At 47.1% G+C, this 20,482-nt stretch overlaps 1 protein-coding gene across 1 annotated transcript in view; it reads left to right on the top strand.

Moving 5' to 3' along the window:
* Window positions 1–20,482, top strand: part of LOC115115735 (phospholipid phosphatase-related protein type 5-like) — a 170,345-nt gene that overhangs the window by 127,946 nt on the left and 21,917 nt on the right. Inside the window, exon 5 of the mRNA XM_065019763.1 lies at window positions 7,618–7,731. Within this exon, the coding sequence (XP_064875835.1) occupies window positions 7,618–7,731 (114 nt within the window). The remainder of the gene's footprint in view (window positions 1–7,617; window positions 7,732–20,482) is intronic.

Here is a 20,482-nt window from a genome sequence, read left to right on the forward strand (position 1 = left end):
ACACCAGTTGTGAAACTGGTCTGCGCTGGTACGGGTTTCCCTCGACCCAGATTGAATTTGAGAATTCCATCGTAGTCTGCTCGAATTTGACCCTAATTTTAAGTGTCAGCGGAAATGGGGATTTAGTGTCTGGAAGTAAGTCACCTAATTAGTCTTCCTTAAGCACATGTGTCTAAACAAGAAGGTCAAGAGGAACCACTGCACTACACCACTATGACATCACTGTGTCACAGTCCACTACACCACTATGACTTCACTGTGTCACAGTCCACTACACCACTATGACATCACTGTGTCACAGTCCACTACACCACTATGACATCACTGTGTCACAGTCCACTACACCACTATGACTTCACTGTGTCACAGTCCACTACACCACTATGACTTCACTGTGTCACAGTCCACTACACCACTATGACATCACTGTGTCACAGTCCACTACACCATTATGACATCACTGTGTCACAGTCTACCGTCCTCCACTACACCACTATGACATCACTGTGTCACAGTCTACCGTCCTCCACTACACCATTATGACATCACTGTGTCACAGTCTATGGTCCTCCGCTACACCATTATGACATCACTGTGTCACAGCCTACCATCCTCCACTACACCATTATGACATCACTGTGTCACAGTCTATGGTCCTCCACTACACCATTATGACATCACTGTGTCACAGTCTACCATCCTCCACTACACCATTATGACATCACTGTGTCACAGTCTACCATCCTCCACTACACCATTATGACATCACTGTGTCACAGCCTATGGTCCTCTATGTTGCAATAACTAAGTAACATACAATACTGTAACAGCCCTAGCTTTTTGGGAGTGCTGGACTGTGGTTAGCTATCTTGCCCTGTAGCCCGGGGTTCCAAGGTAATGTACGTGTGTGCTTTTTCTATAAAAGTTAATCAAATAGAGCAACAGCAATGAGAAAACAATCTGTGGTTGTATTTGATTAACATTTATTGAAAAAGTATCGATTTCAGCAAACAAAAAAGGCACTACAGAGAACAAACATAGGTACAAAGTGGACGTTTCATAATTGACATTTTCTGAAGAATTGACCTTGGGGGAATCGATGTAGTCATGGCTAGATAGTCATGGCTAGAATCCACAAATCCTGGTCTGGGTTCAACGTCGTTGGTGAAATTCATCATAAATGTCCTACATCATGGAGTGGAGTTTAGCCCTATAATCCTCCTTGGACATGGTAAAGTTACATTTGTACCTTTTGCAGCTAGCTAGCTAATGTTTTGATATCTGTTTAGTTAATGAGAGAGAGAGAGAGAGAGAGAGAGAGAGAGAGAGAGAGAGAGAGAGAAAGAGAGAGAGAGAGAGAGAGAGAGAGAGAGAGAGAGAGAGAGAGAGAGAGAGAGATAGAGAGAGAGAGAGAGAGACAGAGAGAGAGATTAGTGAATACAGGAAACCGTGTGTGTGAGACATTGTAAGCTAGCCTACATTTTTTTTACTTGCACAATATGGATGTAAAGTCTTTCTTGAATCATCAGTGATCCTTGTATTTTTGTGTATTTCTGACAATACAATACATTTTGCCTATCCATACTCCCCCTCAACACTCATTCTAATGTTACAACTCTTATCTACCCTTTTCAATTCTTGATTCTCTTTTCTTCCAGGAATCTTCTATATTGGATGGAAGGAAGGAGAAACTACAAAGGGCAGAAGTTCAGAAGTTATCATGAATAAGAAATGGAAAAATGGAAATGGAAAAATGTTATGTCTCTCTCTCTCTCTCTCTCTCTCTCTCTCTCTCTCTCTCTCTGTCTCTCTCCCACTCTCCTCTGACTGCCAGATTGATGGGTGGCAACATACTGTAGTTAATGTACTTGCTAGTCTAAGTCTAACTTAGTGAAGACCTTAGGTAATGGTTAATCATGATATGTCTCTGTCTTTACAGTTCCTTACACATGTCAATGACCTGATGCATAGCCTCTACCGCAGTGCTTGGCCACAGACTCAGTTACCAGGGACCTATTCTGCCACATCCCAGGTGAAGGAGACAGCAGATCCACCCCTCTTTAAATCCATAGTCATTGACAAATGTTACATTTTATTCTGTTTGATACTGATCCTTTATAGGAGCTAGGTTGGTAAGAGCTAGGTTGGTAGGAGCTAGGTTGGTAAGAGCTAGGTTGATAAGAGCTAGGTTGGTAAGAGCTAGGTTGGTAAGAGCTAGGTTGATAAGAGCTAGGTTGGTAAGAGCTAGGTTTGTAAGAGCTAGGTTGGTAAGAGCTAGGTTGATAAGAGCTAGGTTGGTAAGAGCTAGGTTTGTAAGAGCTAGGTTTGTAAGCGATAGGTTGGTAAGAGCTAGGTTGATAAGAGCAAGGTTGGTAAGAGCTAGGTTGGTAAGAGCTAGGTTGGTAAGAGCTAGGTTGATAAGAGCTAGGTTGGTAAGAGCTAGGTTGGTAAGAGCTAGGTTGATAAGAGCTAGGTTGGTAAGAGCTAGGTTGATAAGAGCTAGGTTGGTAAGAGCTAGGTTGGTAAGAGCTAGGTTCGTAAGAGCTAGGTTGGTAAGAGCTAGGTTGGTAGGAGCTAGGTTGGTAAGAGCTAGGTTGATAAGAGCTAGGTTGGTAGGAGCTAGGTTGGTAGGAGCTAGGTTGGTAAGAGCTAGGTTGATAAGAGCTAGGTTGGTAAGAGATAGGTTGGTAAGAGCTAGGTTGGTAGGAGCTAGGTTGGTAAGAGCTAGGTTGGTAAGAGCTAGGTTTGTAAGAGCTAGGTTGGTAAGAGCTAGGTTGGTAAGAGCTAGGTTGGTAAGAGCTAGGTTGGTAGGAGCTAGGTTGGTAAGAGCTAGGCTGGTAAGAGCTAGGTTGGTAGGAGCTAGGTTGGTAAGAGCTAGGTTGATAAGAGCTAGGTTGGTAGGAGCTAGGTTGGTAGGAGCTAGGTTGGTAAGAGCTAGGATGATAAGAGCTAGGTTGGTAAGAGATAGGTTGGTAAGAGCTAGGTTGGTAGGAGCTAGGTTGGTAAGAGCTAGGTTGGTAAGAGCTAGGTTGGTAAGAGCTAGGTTGGTAAGAGCTAGGTTGGTAGGAGCTAGGTTGGTAAGAGCTAGGCTGGTAAGAGCTAGGTTGGTAGGAGCTAGGTTGGTAAGAGCTAGGTTGGTAAGAGCTAGGTTGGTAAGAGCTATGTTGGTAGGAGCTAGGTTGGTAAGAGCTAGGTTGGTAAGAGCTAGGTTGGTAAGAGCTAGGTTGGTAAGAGATAGGTTGGTAAGAGCTAGGTTCGTAAGAGCTAGGTTCGTAAGAGCTAGGTTGGTAAGAGCTAGGTTGGTAGGAGCTAGGTTGGTAAGAGCTAGGTTGGTAAGAGCTAGGTTGATAAGAGCTAGGTTGATAAGAGCAAGGTTTGTAAGAGCTATGTTGGTAGGAGCTAGGTTGGTAAGAGCTAGGTTGGTAAGAGCTAGGTTGGTAAGAGATAGGTTGGTAAGAGCTAGTTTGGTAAGAGATAGGTTGGTAAGAGCTAGGTTCGTAAGAGCTAGGTTCGTAAGAGCTAGGTTGGTAAGAGCTAGGTTGGTAGGAGCTAGGTTGGTAAGAGCTAGGTTGATAAGAGCTAGGTTGGTAAGAGCTAGGTTGGTAGGAGCTAGGTTGGTAAGAGCTAGGCTGGTAAGAGCTAGGTTGGTAGGAGCTAGGTTGATAAGAGCTAGGTTGGTAAGAGCTAGGTTGGTAAGAGCTAGGTTGGTAAGAGCTAGGTTGATAAGAGCTAGGTTGGTAAGAGCTAGGTTGATAAGAGCTAGGTTGATAAGAGCAAGGTTGGTAGGAGCTAGGTTGGTAAGAGCTAGGTTGGTAGGAGCTAGGTTGGTAAGAGCTAGGTTTGTACTAGCTATGCTGATGATCATTACACTTTTTCTCTCTGCATCAGGTCTCACTGAGACTGGATTCCCCAGGAAACTATTCAGCTGCCCATGACTGCCTTATCTTAAACGCCTGCTATCTAGAACCTAAAAGCGTTTATCGGCTGTACCCATAGGAGAACCATTTGAAAAATAATTTTGGGTTCCACGTAGAACCCTCTTGGTTCCAGGTATAACTATTTTGGGTTCCATGTAGAGCCCTTTCCACAGAGGGATCTACACTGAGTATACCAAATATTAACACAATCCTAATATTGAGTTGCACCCCCTTTTGCCCTTTGAACAGCCTGAATTTGTCGGGGCATGAACTCTACAAGGTATCGAAAGAGTTCTACAGGGATGCTGGCCCATGTTGACCCCAATGTGTCCCACAGTTTTGCCAAGTTGCCTGGTTGTCCTTTGTTGTCCTTTGGGTGGTGGACCATTCTTGATACACACAGGAAACTGTTGAGTGTGAAAAACTCAGCAGCGTTGCAGTTCTTGACACAAACCGGTGCGCCTGGCACGTACTACCATACACCATTCAAAGGCCCTTCAATCATTTGTCTTGCCCATTCACCCTCTGAATGGCACACATACACAATACATGTCTCAAGGCTTAAAAATCATTCTTTAACCTGTCTCCCTTTCATCTACACTGATTGAAGTGGATTTAACAAGTGACATCAATAAGTGATCATAGCTTTCACCTGGATTCACCTGGTCCGTCTATGTCATGGAAAGAGCAGGTTTTTAGTATACTCAGTGTACTTGGAACCTAAAAGTGTTTTACCTGGAACCAAAAAGGGTTCTCCCTGGAACCAAAAATTGTTCTACCTGGAACCAAAAAGTGTTCTACCTGGAACCAAAAAGTGTTCTACCTGGAACCAAAAAGTGTTCTACCTGGAACCAAAAAGTGTTCAACCTGGAACCAAAAAGGGTTCTCCCTGGAACCTAAAAGTGTTTTACCTGGAACCTAAAAGTGTTCTACCTGGAACCAAAAAGGGTTCTCCCTGGAACCAAAAAGGGTTCTCCCTGGAACCAAAAACGGTTCTCCTATGGGGACAGCCGAAGAACCCTTTTAGATTCTGACTGAAGATACTTCACTGTGTGTTACTGTTCAGTCGTGTCCTGCACGTCCACATTATGCCAATCGTTCATTTATTTTCTTCTCTTTTTATTCTTACAGTAAGTGTCATGAAAAGCCAGAAAACTCAGGAGGTTGATGTGTTGCGGACCCTCTGGAAAGTCCTAAAAATATGCCCCTGACAACCACGGTGGTTTGTCAACTAGTTCCATGGAAATGCTTTGAGTCCACAAAGTTTCTTCAGGAATGTCCTGTACTAGTTATCTTTTAAAATCTCTAATTGATAAAGTTGTAATTTTCTGATTCTCTTCATTGCAGATCTGACACCTCCCACTCTTCAAGATGGCCACTACACTCCGGGATCGCCCCCTCTGTGTTCAGAGGTCCTTGATGAGGATCTGACTCCTCCCACTCGTCAAGATGGCCACTACACTCCGGGATCGCCCCCTCTGTGTTCAGAGGTCCTTGATGAGGATCTGACCCCACCCACTCTTCAAGATGGCCACTACGCTCCGGGATCGCCCCCTCTGTGTACAGAGGTCCTGGATGAGGATCTGACCCCTCCCACTCTTCAAGATGGCCACTACGCTCCGGGATCGCCCCCTCTGTGTTCAGAGGTCCTCGATGAGGATCTGACCCCTCCCACTCTTCAAGATGGCCACTACGCTCCGGGATCACCCCTCTGTGTTCAGAGGTCCATGATGAGGATCTGACCCCACCCACTCTTCAAGATGGCCACTACGCTCCGGGATCGCCCCCTCTGTGTTCAGAGGTCCTTGATGAGGATCTGACCCCTCCCACTCTTCAAGATGGCCACTACGCTCCGGGATCGCCCCCTCTGTGTTCAGAGGTCCTTGATGAGGATCTGACCCCTCCCACTCTTCAAGATGGCCACTACGCTCCGGGATCGCCCCCTCTGTGTTCAGAGGTCCTCGATGAGGATCTGACCCCTCCCACTCTTCAAGATGGCCACTACGCTCCGGGATCGCCCCCTCTGTGTTCAGAGGTCCTCGATGAGGATCTGACCCCTCCCACTCTTCAAGATGGCCACTACGCTCCGGGATCGCCCCCTCTGTGTTCAGAGGTCCTCGATGAGGATCTGACCCCTCCCACTCTTCAAGATGGCCACTACGCTCCGGAATCGCCCCCTCTGTGTTCAGAGGTCCTCGATGAGGATCTGACCCCTCCCACCACTCTTTTTAATCATTAATCAAATTAAATAAATCTGCCTGTATTTGTTCTGTGTCCCAGTCTTTCTGTGTCCCAGTCTTTCTGTGTCTGTATAATCAGATATGCAAAACAGTGTGATGTAGATTTGTTTGTGTCATTGCTTGATCTATTTTAAATGTAAGACGTATTTTGCAGATTTAAACTTTAAAAAGTTGCTATGGAAACAGATAGAAATGCCACGAACAATGTTTTCTGTATCCAACTGCTATTGTCTGTAGGTAATATGCTGTATTCAGCTGGTCATTACCAGGTTAGGATGAGGTCTTAACTATGACCAGTAGGCTAAGTAATATAGGACATAATATAATTGTCACAATTATGACCGACTGGTCAGATAGAGGTCACAATTATTACCACCTGGTCAGATAGAGGTCACAATTATTACCAGCTGGTCAGATAGAGGTCACAATTATGACCAACTGGTCAGATAGAGGTCACAATTATGACCAACTGGTCAGATAGAGGTCACAATTATTACCAGCTGGTCAGATAGAGATCACAATTATTACCAGCTGGTCAGATAGAGGGCACAATTATTACCAGCTGGTCAGATAGAGGTCACAATTATTACCAGCTGGTCAGATAGAGGTCACAATTACGACCAGCTGGTCAGATAGAGATCACAATTATTACCAGCTGGTCAGATAGAGGTCACAATTATTACCAGCTGGTCAGATAGAGGTTACAATTATTACCAGCTGGTCAGATAGAGGTCACAATTACGACCAGCTGGTCAGATAGAGATCACAATTATTACCAGCTGGTCAGATAGAGATCACAATTATTACCAGCTGGTCAGATAGAGGTCACAATTATTACCAGCTGGTCGTACGGTGGTCAGAAAATATATCCTGTCTCTCTCTGCTGTGTGTTCTAGATGGTGTATATATCCTGTCTCTCTCTGCTGTGTGTTCTAGATGGTGTGGTGTATATATCCTGTCTCTCTGCTGTGTGTTCTAGATGGTGTATATATCCTGTCTCTCTCTGCTGTGTGTTCTAGATGGTGTGGTGTATATCTCCTGTCTCTCTCTGCTGTGTGTTCTAGATGGTGTGGTGTATATCTCCTGTCTCTCTCTGCTGTGTGTTCTAGATGGTGTGGTGTATATATCCTGTCTCTCTGCTGTGTGTTCTAGGTGGTGTATATCTCCTGTCTCTCTCTGCTGTGTGTTCTAGATGGTGTGGTGTATATCTCCTGTCTCTCTCTGCTGTGTGTTCTAGATGGTGTGGTGTATAACTCCTGTCTCTCCCTGCTGTGTGTTCTAGATGGTGTGGTGTATATCTCCTGTCTCTCTCTGCTGTGTGTTCTAGGTGGTGTGGTGTATATATCCTGTCTCTCTCTGCTGTGTGTTCTAGATAGTGTGGTGTATATATCCTGTCTCTCTGCTGTGTGTTCTAGGTGGGGTGGTGTTTAACTCCTGTCTCTCCCTACTGTGTGTTCTAGGTGGTGTGTGTGGTGCATAACTTCAAAGGCAAGCTGTTGCTGAGTGGTGAAGACCCCCCACAGGAGAACATGTCTAGAGTGGAGAGCCCACTGGAGAAGTACATCACTTTGCAGGTATCTACACTTTTCCCTATTCGACCCTACACCCTGTAGAAACACCCTACACCCTGTAGAAACAAACTACACCCTGTAGAAACATACTACACCCTGTAGAAACACCCTACACCCTGTAGAAACCCTACACCCTGTAGAAACACCCTACACCCTGTAGAAATACACTACACACTGTAGAAACACCCTACACCCTGTAGAAACACCCTACATCCTGTAGAAACACCCTACACCCTGTAGAAACACACTACACCCTGTAGAAACACCCTACACCCTACACCCTGTAGAAACACCCTACACCCTGTAGAAACACACTACACCCTGTAGAAACACCCTACACCCTACACCCTGTAGAAACACCCTACACTCTGTAGAAACACCCTACACTCTGTAGAAACACACTATACCCTGTAGAAACACCCTACACCCTGTAGAAACACACTACACCCTGTAGAAACACACTACACCCTGTAGAAACACCATACACCCTGTAGAAACACCCTACACCCTGTAGAAACACACTACACCCTACACCCTGTAGAAACACCCTACACCCTGTAGAAAAACCCTTCACCCTGTAGAACCACCCTACACACTGTAGAAACACCCTACACCCTGTATAAACACACTACACCCTGTGGAAACACCCTACACCCTGTAGAAACACACTACACCCTGTAGAAACACCCTACACCCTGTAGAAACACCCTACACCCTACACCCTGTAGAAACACCCTACACCCTGTAGAAACACACGACACCCTGTAGAAACACCCTACACCCTGTAGAAACACCTTCACCCTGTAGAAACACCCTACACCCTACACCCTGTAGAAACATACACCCTGTAGAAACACCCTACGCACTACACCCTGTAGAAACACCCTACACCCTGTAGAAACACCCTACACACTGTAGAAACACCCTACACCCTGTAGAAACACACTACACCCTGTAGAAACACCCTACACCCTGTAGAAACACCCTACACACTGTAGAAACACCCTACACCCTGTACCCTGTAGTAACACCCTACGCCCTGTAGAAACACCCTACACCCTGTAGTAACACACTACACACTACACCCTGTAGAACCACCCTACACCGTGTAGAAACACCCTTCACCCTGTAGAACCACCCTACACCCTGTAGAAACACCCTACACCCTCTATAAACACACTACACCCTGTGGAAACACCCTACACCCTGTAGAAACACACTACACCCTGTAGAAACACCCTACACCCTGTAGAAACACACGACACCCTGTAGAAACACCCTACACCCTGTAGAAACACCCTACACCCTACACCTTGTAGAAACACCCTACACCCTGTAGAAACACACGACACCCTGTAGAAACACCCTACACCCTGTAGAAACACCCAACACCCTGTAGAAACACCCTACACCCTCTAGAAACACCCTACACCCTGTAGAAACACACTACACCCTGTAGAAACACACTACACCCTGTAGAGACACACTACACACTGTAGAAACACACAACACCCTGTAGAAACACCCTACACCCTGTAGAAACACCCTACACCCTACACCCTGTAGAAACACCCTACACCCTGTAGAAACACACTACACCCTGTAGAAACACCCTACACCCTGTAGAAACACACGACACCCTGTAGAAACACCCTACACCCTGTAGAAACACCCGACACCCTGTAGAAACACCCTACACCCTGTAGAAACACCCTTCACCCTGTAGAAACACACTACACCCTACACCCTGTAGAAACACCCTACACCCTGTAGAAACACACTACAACCTGTAGAAACACCCTACACCCTGTAGAAACACCCTTCACCCTGTAGAAACACCCTACACCCTACACCTTGTAGAAACAACCTACACCCTGTAGAAACACCCTACGCACTACACCATGTAGAAACACCCTACACCCTGTAGAAACACCCTACACACTGTAGAAACACCCTACACCCTGTAGAAACACACTACACCCTGTAGAAACACCCTACACACTGTAGAAACACCCTACACCCTGTACCCTGTAGTAACACCCTACACCCTGTAGAAACACCCCTGCACCCTGTAGTAACACACTCACACTACACCCTGTAGAAACACCCTACACCTGTGAAACACACTACACCCTGTAGAAACACACTACACACTACACCCTGTAGAAACACCCTACACCATGTAGAAACACCCTACACCCTGTAGAAACACCCTTCACCCTGTAGAAACACACTACACCCTACACCCTGTAGAAACACCCTACACCCTGTAGAAACACCCTACACCCTGTAGAAACACACTACACCCTGTAGAAACACCCTTCACCCTGTAGAAACACCCTACACCCTACACCCTGTAGAAACAACCTACACCCTGTAGAAACACCCTACGCACTACACCCTGTAGAAACACCCTACACCCTGTAGAAACACCCTACACCCTGTAGAAACACCCTACACGCTGTAGAAACACCCTACACCCTGTAGAAACACACTACACCCTGTAGAAACACCCTACACCCTGTAGAAACACCCTACACCCTGTACCCTGTAGTAACACCCTACACCCTGTAGAAACACCCTACACCCTGTAGAAACACCCTACATCCTGTAGAAACACACTACACCCTGTAGAAACACCCTACACCCTGTAGAAACACACTACACCCTGTAGTAACACACTACACACTACACCCTGTAGAAACACCCTACACCCTGTAGAAACACACTACACCCTGTAGAAACACACTACACACTACACCCTGTAGAAACACCCTACACCCTGTAGAAACACCCTACACCCTGTAGAAACACCCTTCACCCTGTAGAAACACCCTACACCCTGTAGAAACACACTACACCCTGTAGAAACACCCTTCACCCTGTAGAAACACCCTACACCCTACACCCTGTAGAAACAACCTACACCCTGTAGAAACACCCTACGCACTACACCCTGTAGAAACACCCTACACCCTGTAGAAACACCCTACACCCTGTAGAAACACACTACACCCTGTAGAAACACCCTACACCCTGTAGAAACACCCTACACCCTGTACTCTGTAGTAACACCCTACACCCTGTAGAAACACCCTACACCCTGTAGAAACACCCTACATCCTGTAGAAACACACTACACCCTGTAGAAACACCCTACACCCCGTAGAAACACACTACACCCTGTAGTAACACACTACACACTACACCCTGTAGAAACACCCTACACCCTGTAGAAACACACTACACCCTGTAGAAACACACTACACACTACACCCTGTAGAAACACCCTACACCCTACACCCTGTAGAAACACCCTACACTCTGTAGAAACACCCTACACCCTGTAGAAACACACTACACCCTGTAGAAACACCCTACACCCTGTAGAAACACCCTACACCCTGTACCCTGTAGTAACACCCTACACCCTGTAGAAACACCCTACACCCTGTAGAAACACCCTACATCCTGTAGAAACACACTACACCCTGTAGAAACACCCTACACCCTGTAGAAACACACTACACCCTGTAGAACTACACACTACACCTGTAGAAACACCCTACACCCTGTAGAAACACACTACACCCTGTAGAAACACACTACACACTACACCCTGTAGAAACACCCTACACCCTGTAGAAACACCCTACACCCTGTAGAAACACCCTTCACCCTGTAGAAACACCCTACACCCTGTAGAAACACCCTACACCCTGTAGAAACACACTACACCCTGTAGAAACACCCTTCACCCTGTAGAAACACCCTACACCCTACACCCTGTAGAAACAACCTACACCCTGTAGAAACACCCTACGCACTACACCCTGTAGAAACACCCTACACCCTGTAGAAACACCCTACACCCTGTAGAAACACACTACACCCTGTAGAAACAACCTACACCCTGTAGAAACACCCTACACCCTGTACTCTGTAGTAACACCCTACACCCTGTAGAAACACCCTACACCTGTAGAAACACCCTACATCCTGTAGAAACACACTACACCCTGTAGAAACACCCTACACCCTGTAGAAACACACTACACCCTGTAGTAACACACTACACACTACACCCTGTAGAAACACCCTACACCCTGTAGAAACACACTACACCCTGTAGAAACACACTACACACTACACCCTGTAGAAACACCCTACACCCTACACCCTGTAGAAACACCCTACACTCTGTAGAAACACCCTACACTCTGTAGAAACATACTACACCCTGTAGAAACACCGTACACCCTGTAGAAACACACTACACCCTGTAGAAACACCCTACACCCTGTAGAAACACCCTACACCCTGTAGAAACACCCTACACCCTGTAGAAACAACCTACACCCTGTAGAAACACCCTACGCACTACACCCTGTAGAAACACCCTACACCCTGTAGAAACACCCTACACACTGTAGAAACACCCTACACCCTGTACCCTGTAGTAACACCCTACACCCTGTAGAAACACCCTACACCCTGTAGAAACACCCTACATCCTGTAGAAACACACTACACCCTGTAGTAACACACTACACACTACACCCTGTAGAAACACCCTACACCCTGTAGAAACACACTACACCCTGTAGAAACACACTACACACTACACCCTGTAGAAACACCCTACACCCTGTAGAAACACCATACACCCTGTAGAAACACCCTTCACTCTGTAGAAACACACTAAACCCTACACCCTGTAGAAACACCCTACACCCTGTAGCCTGTAGAAACACACTACACCCTGTAGAAACACCCTTCACCCTGTAGAAACACCCTACACCCTACACCCTGTAGAAACAACCTACACCCTGTAGAAACACCCTACGCACTACACCCTGTAGAAACACCCTACACCCTGTAGAAACACCCTACACCCTGTAGAAACACACTACACCCTGTAGAAACACCCTACACCCTGTAGAAACACCCTACACCCTGTACTCTGTAGTAACACCCTACACCCTGTAGAAACACCCTACACCCTGTAGAAACACCCTACATCCTGTAGAAACACACTACACCCTGTAGAAACACCCTACACCCTGTAGAAACACCCTACACCCTGTAGAAACACACTACACCCTGTAGTAACACACTACACACTACACCCTGTAGAAACACCCTACACCCTGTAGAAACACACTACACACTACACCCTGTAGAAACACCCTACACCCTACACCCTGTAGAAACACCCTACACTCTGTAGAAACACCCTACACTCTGTAGAAACACACTACACCCTGTAGAAACACCCTACACCCTGTAGAAACACACTACACCCTGTAGAAACACCTTCACCCTGTAGAAACACCCTACACCCTGTAGAAACACCCTACACCCTACACCCTGTGGAAACACCCTACACCCTGTAGAAAACACTTCACCCTGTAGAAACACCCTACACTGTAGAAACACCTGTATAAACACACACTACACCCTGTAGAAACACCCTACACCCTGTAGAAACACACTACACCCTGTAGAAACACCCTACACCCTGTAGAAACACACACCCTACACCCTGTAGAAACACCCTACACCCTGTAGAAACACACGACACCCTGTAGAAACACCCTACACCCTGTAGAAACACCCGACACCCTGTAGAAACACCCTACACCCTACACCCTGTAGAAACATACACCCTGTAGAAACACCCTACACTACACCCTGTAGAAACACCCTACACCCTGTAGAAACACCCTACACACTGTAGAAACACCCTACACCCTGTAGAAACACACTACACCCTGTAGAAACACCCTACACACTGTAGAAACACCCTACACCCTGTAGAAACACCCTACACCCTGTAGAAACTACACACTACACCTGTAGAAACACACTTCACCCTGTAGAAACACACTACACCCTGTACACCCTACACCCTGTAGAACCCTACACCCTGTAGAAACACACTACACCCTACACCCTGTAGAAACACCCTACACCCTGTAGAAACACCCTTCACCCTGTAGAAACCCTACACCCTGTACACCCTACACCCTGTATAAACACCCTACACCCTGTAGAAACACCCTACACCCTGTAGAAACACCCTACACCCTGTAGAAACACCCTACACCCTACACCCTGTAGAAACAACCTACACCCTGTAGAAACACCCTACGCACTACACCCTGTAGAAACACCCTGTGAAACACACACTGTAGAAACACCCTACACCCTGTACCCTGTAGTAACACCCTACACCCTGTAGAAACACCCTACACCCTGTAGAAACACCCTACATCCTGTAGAAACACACTACACCCTGTAGTAACACACTACACACTACACCCTGTAGAAACACTACACCCTGTAGAAACACACTACACACACTACACCCTGTAGAAACACCCTACACACCCTGTGGAAACACCATACACCCTGTAGAAACACCCTTCACTCTGTAAAACACACTAAACCCTACACCTGTAGAAACACCTACACCCTGTAGCCTGTAGAAACACACTACCCCTGTAGAAACACCCTCACCCTGTAGAAACACCCACCCTACACCCTGTAGAAACAACCCACACCCTGTAGAAACACCCACGCACTACACCTGTAGAAACACCCTACACCCTGTAGAAACACCCTACACCCTGTAGAAACACACTACACCCTGTAGAAACACCCTACACCCTGTAGAAACACCCTACACCCTGTACTCTGTAGTAACACCCTACACCCTGTAGAAACACCCTACACCCTGTAGAAACACCCTACATCCTGTAGAAACACACTACACCCTGTAGAAACACCCTACACCCTGTAGAAACACCCTACACCCTGTAGAAACACACTACACCCTGTAGTAACACACTACACACTACACCCTGTAGAAACACCCTACACCCTGTAGAAACACACTACACCCTGTAGAAACACACTACACACTACACCCTGTAGAAACACCCTACACCCTACACCCTGTAGAAACACCCTACACTCTGTAGAAACACCCTACACTCTGTAGAAACACACTACACCCTGTAGAAACACCCTACACCCTGTAGAAACACACTACACCCTGTAGAAACACCCTACACCCTGTAGAAACACCCTACACCCTGTAGAAACACCCTACACCCTACACCCTGTAGAAACACCCTACACCCTGTCACCCTTCACCCTGTAGAACCACCCTACACACTGTAGAAACACCCTGTATAAACACACTACACCCTGTGGAAACACCCTACACCCTGTAGAAACACACTACACCCTGTAGAAACACCCTACACCCTGTAGAAACACCCTACACCCTACACCCTGTAGAAACACCCTACACCCTGTAGAAACACACGACACCCTGTAGAAACACCCTACACCCTGTAGAAACACCCGACACCCTGTAGAAACACCCTACACCCTACACCCTGTAGAAACAACCTACACCCTGTAGAAACACCCTACGCACTACACCCTGTAGAAACACCCTACACCCTGTAGAAACACCCTACACACTGTAGAAACACCCTACACCCTGTACCCTGTAGAAACACCCTACACACTGTAGAAACACCCTACACCCTGTAGAAACACCCTACACCCTGTAGTAACACACTACACACTACACCCTGTAGAAACACACTACACCCTAGAAACACACTACACCCTGTAGAAACACCCTACACCCTGTAGAAACACCCTACACCCTGTAGAAACACACTACACCCTACACCCTGTAGAAACACCCTACACCCTGTAGAAACACCCTTCACCCTGTAGAACCACCCTACACCCTGTAGAAACACCCTACACCCTGTATAAACACCCTACACCCTGTGGAAACACCCTACACCCTGTAGAAACACACTACACCCTGTAGAAACACCCTACACCCTGTAGAAACACACGACACCCTGTAGAAACACCCTACACCCTGTAGAAACACCCTACACCCTACACCTTGTAGAAACACCCTACACCCTGTAGAAACACCCTACACCCTGTAGAAACACACTACACCCTACACCCTGTAGAAACACCCTACACCCTGTAGAAACACCCTTCACCCTGTAGAACCACCCTACACCCTGTAGAAACACCCTACACCCTGTATAAACACCCTACACCCTGTGGAAACACCCTACACCCTGTAGAAACACACTACACCCTGAAAACACCCACACCCTGTAGAAACACCTGTAGAAACACCCTACACCCTGTAGAAACACCCTACACCCTACACCCTGTAGAAACACCCTACACCCTGTAGAAACACACGACACCCTGTAGAAACACCCTACACCCTGTAGAAACACCCAACACCCTGTAGAAACACCCTACACCTCTAGAAACACCCTACACCCTGTAGAAACACACTACACCCTGTAGAAACACACTACACCCTGTAGAAACACACTACACCCTGTAGAAACACCCTACACCCTGTAGAAACACACTACACCCTGTAGAAACACCCTACACCCTGTAGAAACACACACCCTACACCCTGTAGAAACACCCTACACCCTGTAGAAACACCCTACACCCTGTAGAAACACCCACACCCTGTAGAAACACCCTACACCCTGTAGAAACACCCTTCACCCTGTAGAAACACACTACACCCTACACCCTGTAGAAACACCCTACACCCTGTAGAAACACACTACAACCTGTAGAAACACCCTACACCCTGTAGAAACACCCTTCACCCTGTAGAAACACCCTACACCCTACACCCTGTAGAAACAACCTACACCCTGTAGAAACACCCTACGCACTACACCATGTAGAAACACCCTACACCCTGTAGAAACACCCTACACACTGTAGAAACACCCTACACCCTGTAGAAACACACTACACCCTGTAGAAACACCCTACACCCTGTAGAAACACCCTACACACTGTAGAAACACCCTACACCCTGTACCCTGTAGTAACACCCTACACCCTGTAGAAACACCCTACACCCTGTAGTAACACACTACACACTACACCCTGTAGAAACACCCTACACCCTGTAGAAACACACTACATCCTGTAGAAACACACTACACACTACACCCTGTAGAAACACCCTACACCATGTAGAAACACCCTACACCCTGGAGAAACACCCTTCACCCTGTAGAAACACACTACACCCTACACCCTGTAGAAACAACCTACACCCTGTAGAAACACCCTATGCACTACACCCTGTAGAAACACCCTACACCCTGTAGAAACACCCTACACACTGTAGAAACACCCTACACCCTGTAGAAACACACTACACCCTGTAGAAACACACTACACCCTGTAGAAACACCCTACACCCTGTACCCTGTAGTAACACCCTACACCCTGTAGAAACACCCTACACCCTGTAGAAACACCCTACATCCTGTAGAAACACACTACACCCTGTAGAAACACCCTACACCCTGTAGAAACACCCTACACCCTGTAGAAACACACTACACCCTGTAGAAACACCCTACACCCTGTAGAAACACACTACATCCTGTAGAAACACACTACACACTACACCCTGTAGAAACACCCTACACCATGTAGAAACACCCTACACCCTGGAGAAACACCCTTCACCCTGTAGAAACACACTACACCCTACACCCTGTAGAAACAACCTACACCCTGTAGAAACACCCTACGCACCACCCTGTAGAAACACCCTACACCCTGTAGAAACACCCTACACCCTGTAGAAACACCCTACACACTGTAGAAACACACTACACCCTGTAGAAACACCCTACACCCTGTAGAAACACCCTACACCCTGTACCCTGTAGTAACACCCTACACCCTGTAGAAACACCCTACACCCTGTAGAAACACCCTACATCCTGTAGAAACACACTACACCCTGTAGAAACACCCTACACCCTGTAGAAACACCCTACACCCTGTAGAAACACACTACACCCTGTAGTAACACACTACACACTACACCCTGTAGAAACACCCTACACCCTGTAGAAACACACTACACCCTGTAGAAACACACTACACTACACCCTGTAGAAACACCCTTCACCCTGTAGAAACACCCTACACCCTACACCCTGTAGAAACAACCTACACCCTGTAGAAACACCCTACGCACTACACCCTGTAGAAACACCCTACACCCTGTAGAAACCCCCTACACCCTGTAGAAACACCCTACACCCTGTAGAAACACCCTTCACCCTGTAGAAACACACTAAACCCTACACCCTGTAGAAACACCCTACACCCTGTAGAAACACCCTACACTACACCCTGTAGAAACACCCTTCACCCTGTAGAAACACCCTACACCCTACACCCTGTAGAAACAACCTACACCCTGTAGAAACACCCTACGCACTACACCCTGTAGAAACACCCTACACCCTGTAGAAACACCCTACACCCTGTACCCTGTAGTAACACCCTACACCCTGTAGAAACACCCTACACCCTGTAGTAACACACTACACACTACACCCTGTAGAAACACCCTACACCCTGTAGAAACACACTACATCCTGTAGAAACACACTACACACTACACCCTGTAGAAACACCCTACACCATGTAGAAACACCCTACACCCTGGAGAAACACCCTTCACCCTGTAGAAACACACGACACCCTGTAGAAACACCCTACACCCTGTAGAAACACCCGACACCCTGTAGAAACACCCTACACCCTACACCCTGTAGAAACATACACCCTGTAGAAACACCCTACGCACACACCTGTAGAAACACCCTACACCCTGTAGAAACACCCTACACCCTGTAGAAACACCCCTACACCCTGTAGAAACACACTACACCCTGTAGAAACACCTACACACTGTAGAAACACCCTACACCCTGTAGAAACACCCTACACCCTGTAGAAACACACTACACTACACACCACCTGTAGAAACACACTACACCCTGTAGAAACACACTACACCCTGTAGAAACACCCTACACCCTGTAGAAACACCCTACACCCTGTAGAAACACACTACACCCTACACCCTGTAGAAACACCCTACACCCTGTAGAAACACCCTTCACCCTGTAGAACCACCCTACACCCTGTAGAAACACCCTACACCCTGTAGAAACACCCTACACCCTGTGGAAACACCTTACACCCTGTAGAAACACACTACACCCTAGAAACACCCTACACCCTGTAGAAACACACGACACCCTGTAGAAACACCCTACACCCTGTAGAAACACCCTACACCCTACACCTTGTAGAAACACCCTACACCCTGTAGAAACACCCTACACCCTGTAGAAACACACTACACCCTACACCCTGTAGAAACACCCTACACCCTGTAGAAACACCCTTCACCCTGTAGAACCACCCTACACCCTGTAGAAACACCCTACACCCTGTATAAACACCCTACACCCTGTGGAAACACCCTACACCCTGTAGAAACACACTACACCCTGTAGAAACACCCTACACCCTGTAGAAACACACGACACCCTGTAGAAACACCCTACACCCTGTAGAAACACCCTACACCCTACACCTTGTAGAAACACCCTACACCCTGTAGAAACACACGACACCCTGTAGAAACACCCTACACCCTGTAGAAACACCCAACACCCTGTAGAAACACCCTACACCCTCTAGAAACACCCTACACCCTGTAGAAACACACTACACCCTGTAGAAACACACTACACCCTGTAGAGACACACTACACACTGTAGAAACACACAACACCCTGTAGAAACACCCTACACCCTGTAGAAACACCCTACACCCTACACCCTGTAGAAACACCCTACACCCTGTAGAAACACACTACACCCTGTAGAAACACCCTACACCCTGTAGAAACACACCTTCACCCTGTAGAAACACCCTACACCCTGTAAACACCCTACACCCTGTAGAAACACCCTACACCCTGTAGAAACACCCTTCACCCTGTAGAAACACACTACACCCTACACCCTGTAGAAACACCCTACACCCTGTAGAAACACACTACAACCTGTAGAAACACCCTACACCCTGTAGAAACACCCTTCACCCTGTAGAAACACCCTACACCCTACACCCTGTAGAAACAACCTACACCCTGTAGAAACACCCTACGCACTACACCATGTAGAAACACCCTACACCCTGTAGAAACACCCTACACACTGTAGAAACACCCTACACCCTGTAGAAACACACTACACCCTGTAGAAACACCCTACACCCTGTAGAAACACCCTACACACTGTAGAAACACCCTACACCCTGTACCCTGTAGTAACACCCTACACCCTGTAGAAACACCCTACACCCTGTAGTAACACACTACACACTACACCCTGTAGAAACACCCTACACCCTGTAGAAACACACTACATCCTGTAGAAACACACTACACACTACACCCTGTAGAAACACCCTACACCATGTAGAAACACCCTACACCCTGGAGAAACACCCTTCACCCTGTAGAAACACACTACACCCTACACCCTGAAAACAACCTACACCCTGTAGAAACACCCTATGCACTACACCCTGTAGAAACACCCTACACCCTGTAGAAACACCCTACACACTGTAGAAACACCCTACACCCTGTAGAAACACACTACACCCTGTAGAAACACACTACACCCTGTAGAAACACCCTACACCCTGTACCCTGAAACACCCTACACCCTGTAGAAACACCCTACACCCTGTAGAAACACCCTACATCCTGTAGAAACACACTACACCCTGTAGAAACACCCTACACCCTGTAGAAACACCCTAC

Source organism: Oncorhynchus nerka, linkage group LG6 (assembly GCF_034236695.1).
Source record: "Oncorhynchus nerka isolate Pitt River linkage group LG6, Oner_Uvic_2.0, whole genome shotgun sequence".
Taxonomy (NCBI): domain Eukaryota; kingdom Metazoa; phylum Chordata; class Actinopteri; order Salmoniformes; family Salmonidae; genus Oncorhynchus; species Oncorhynchus nerka.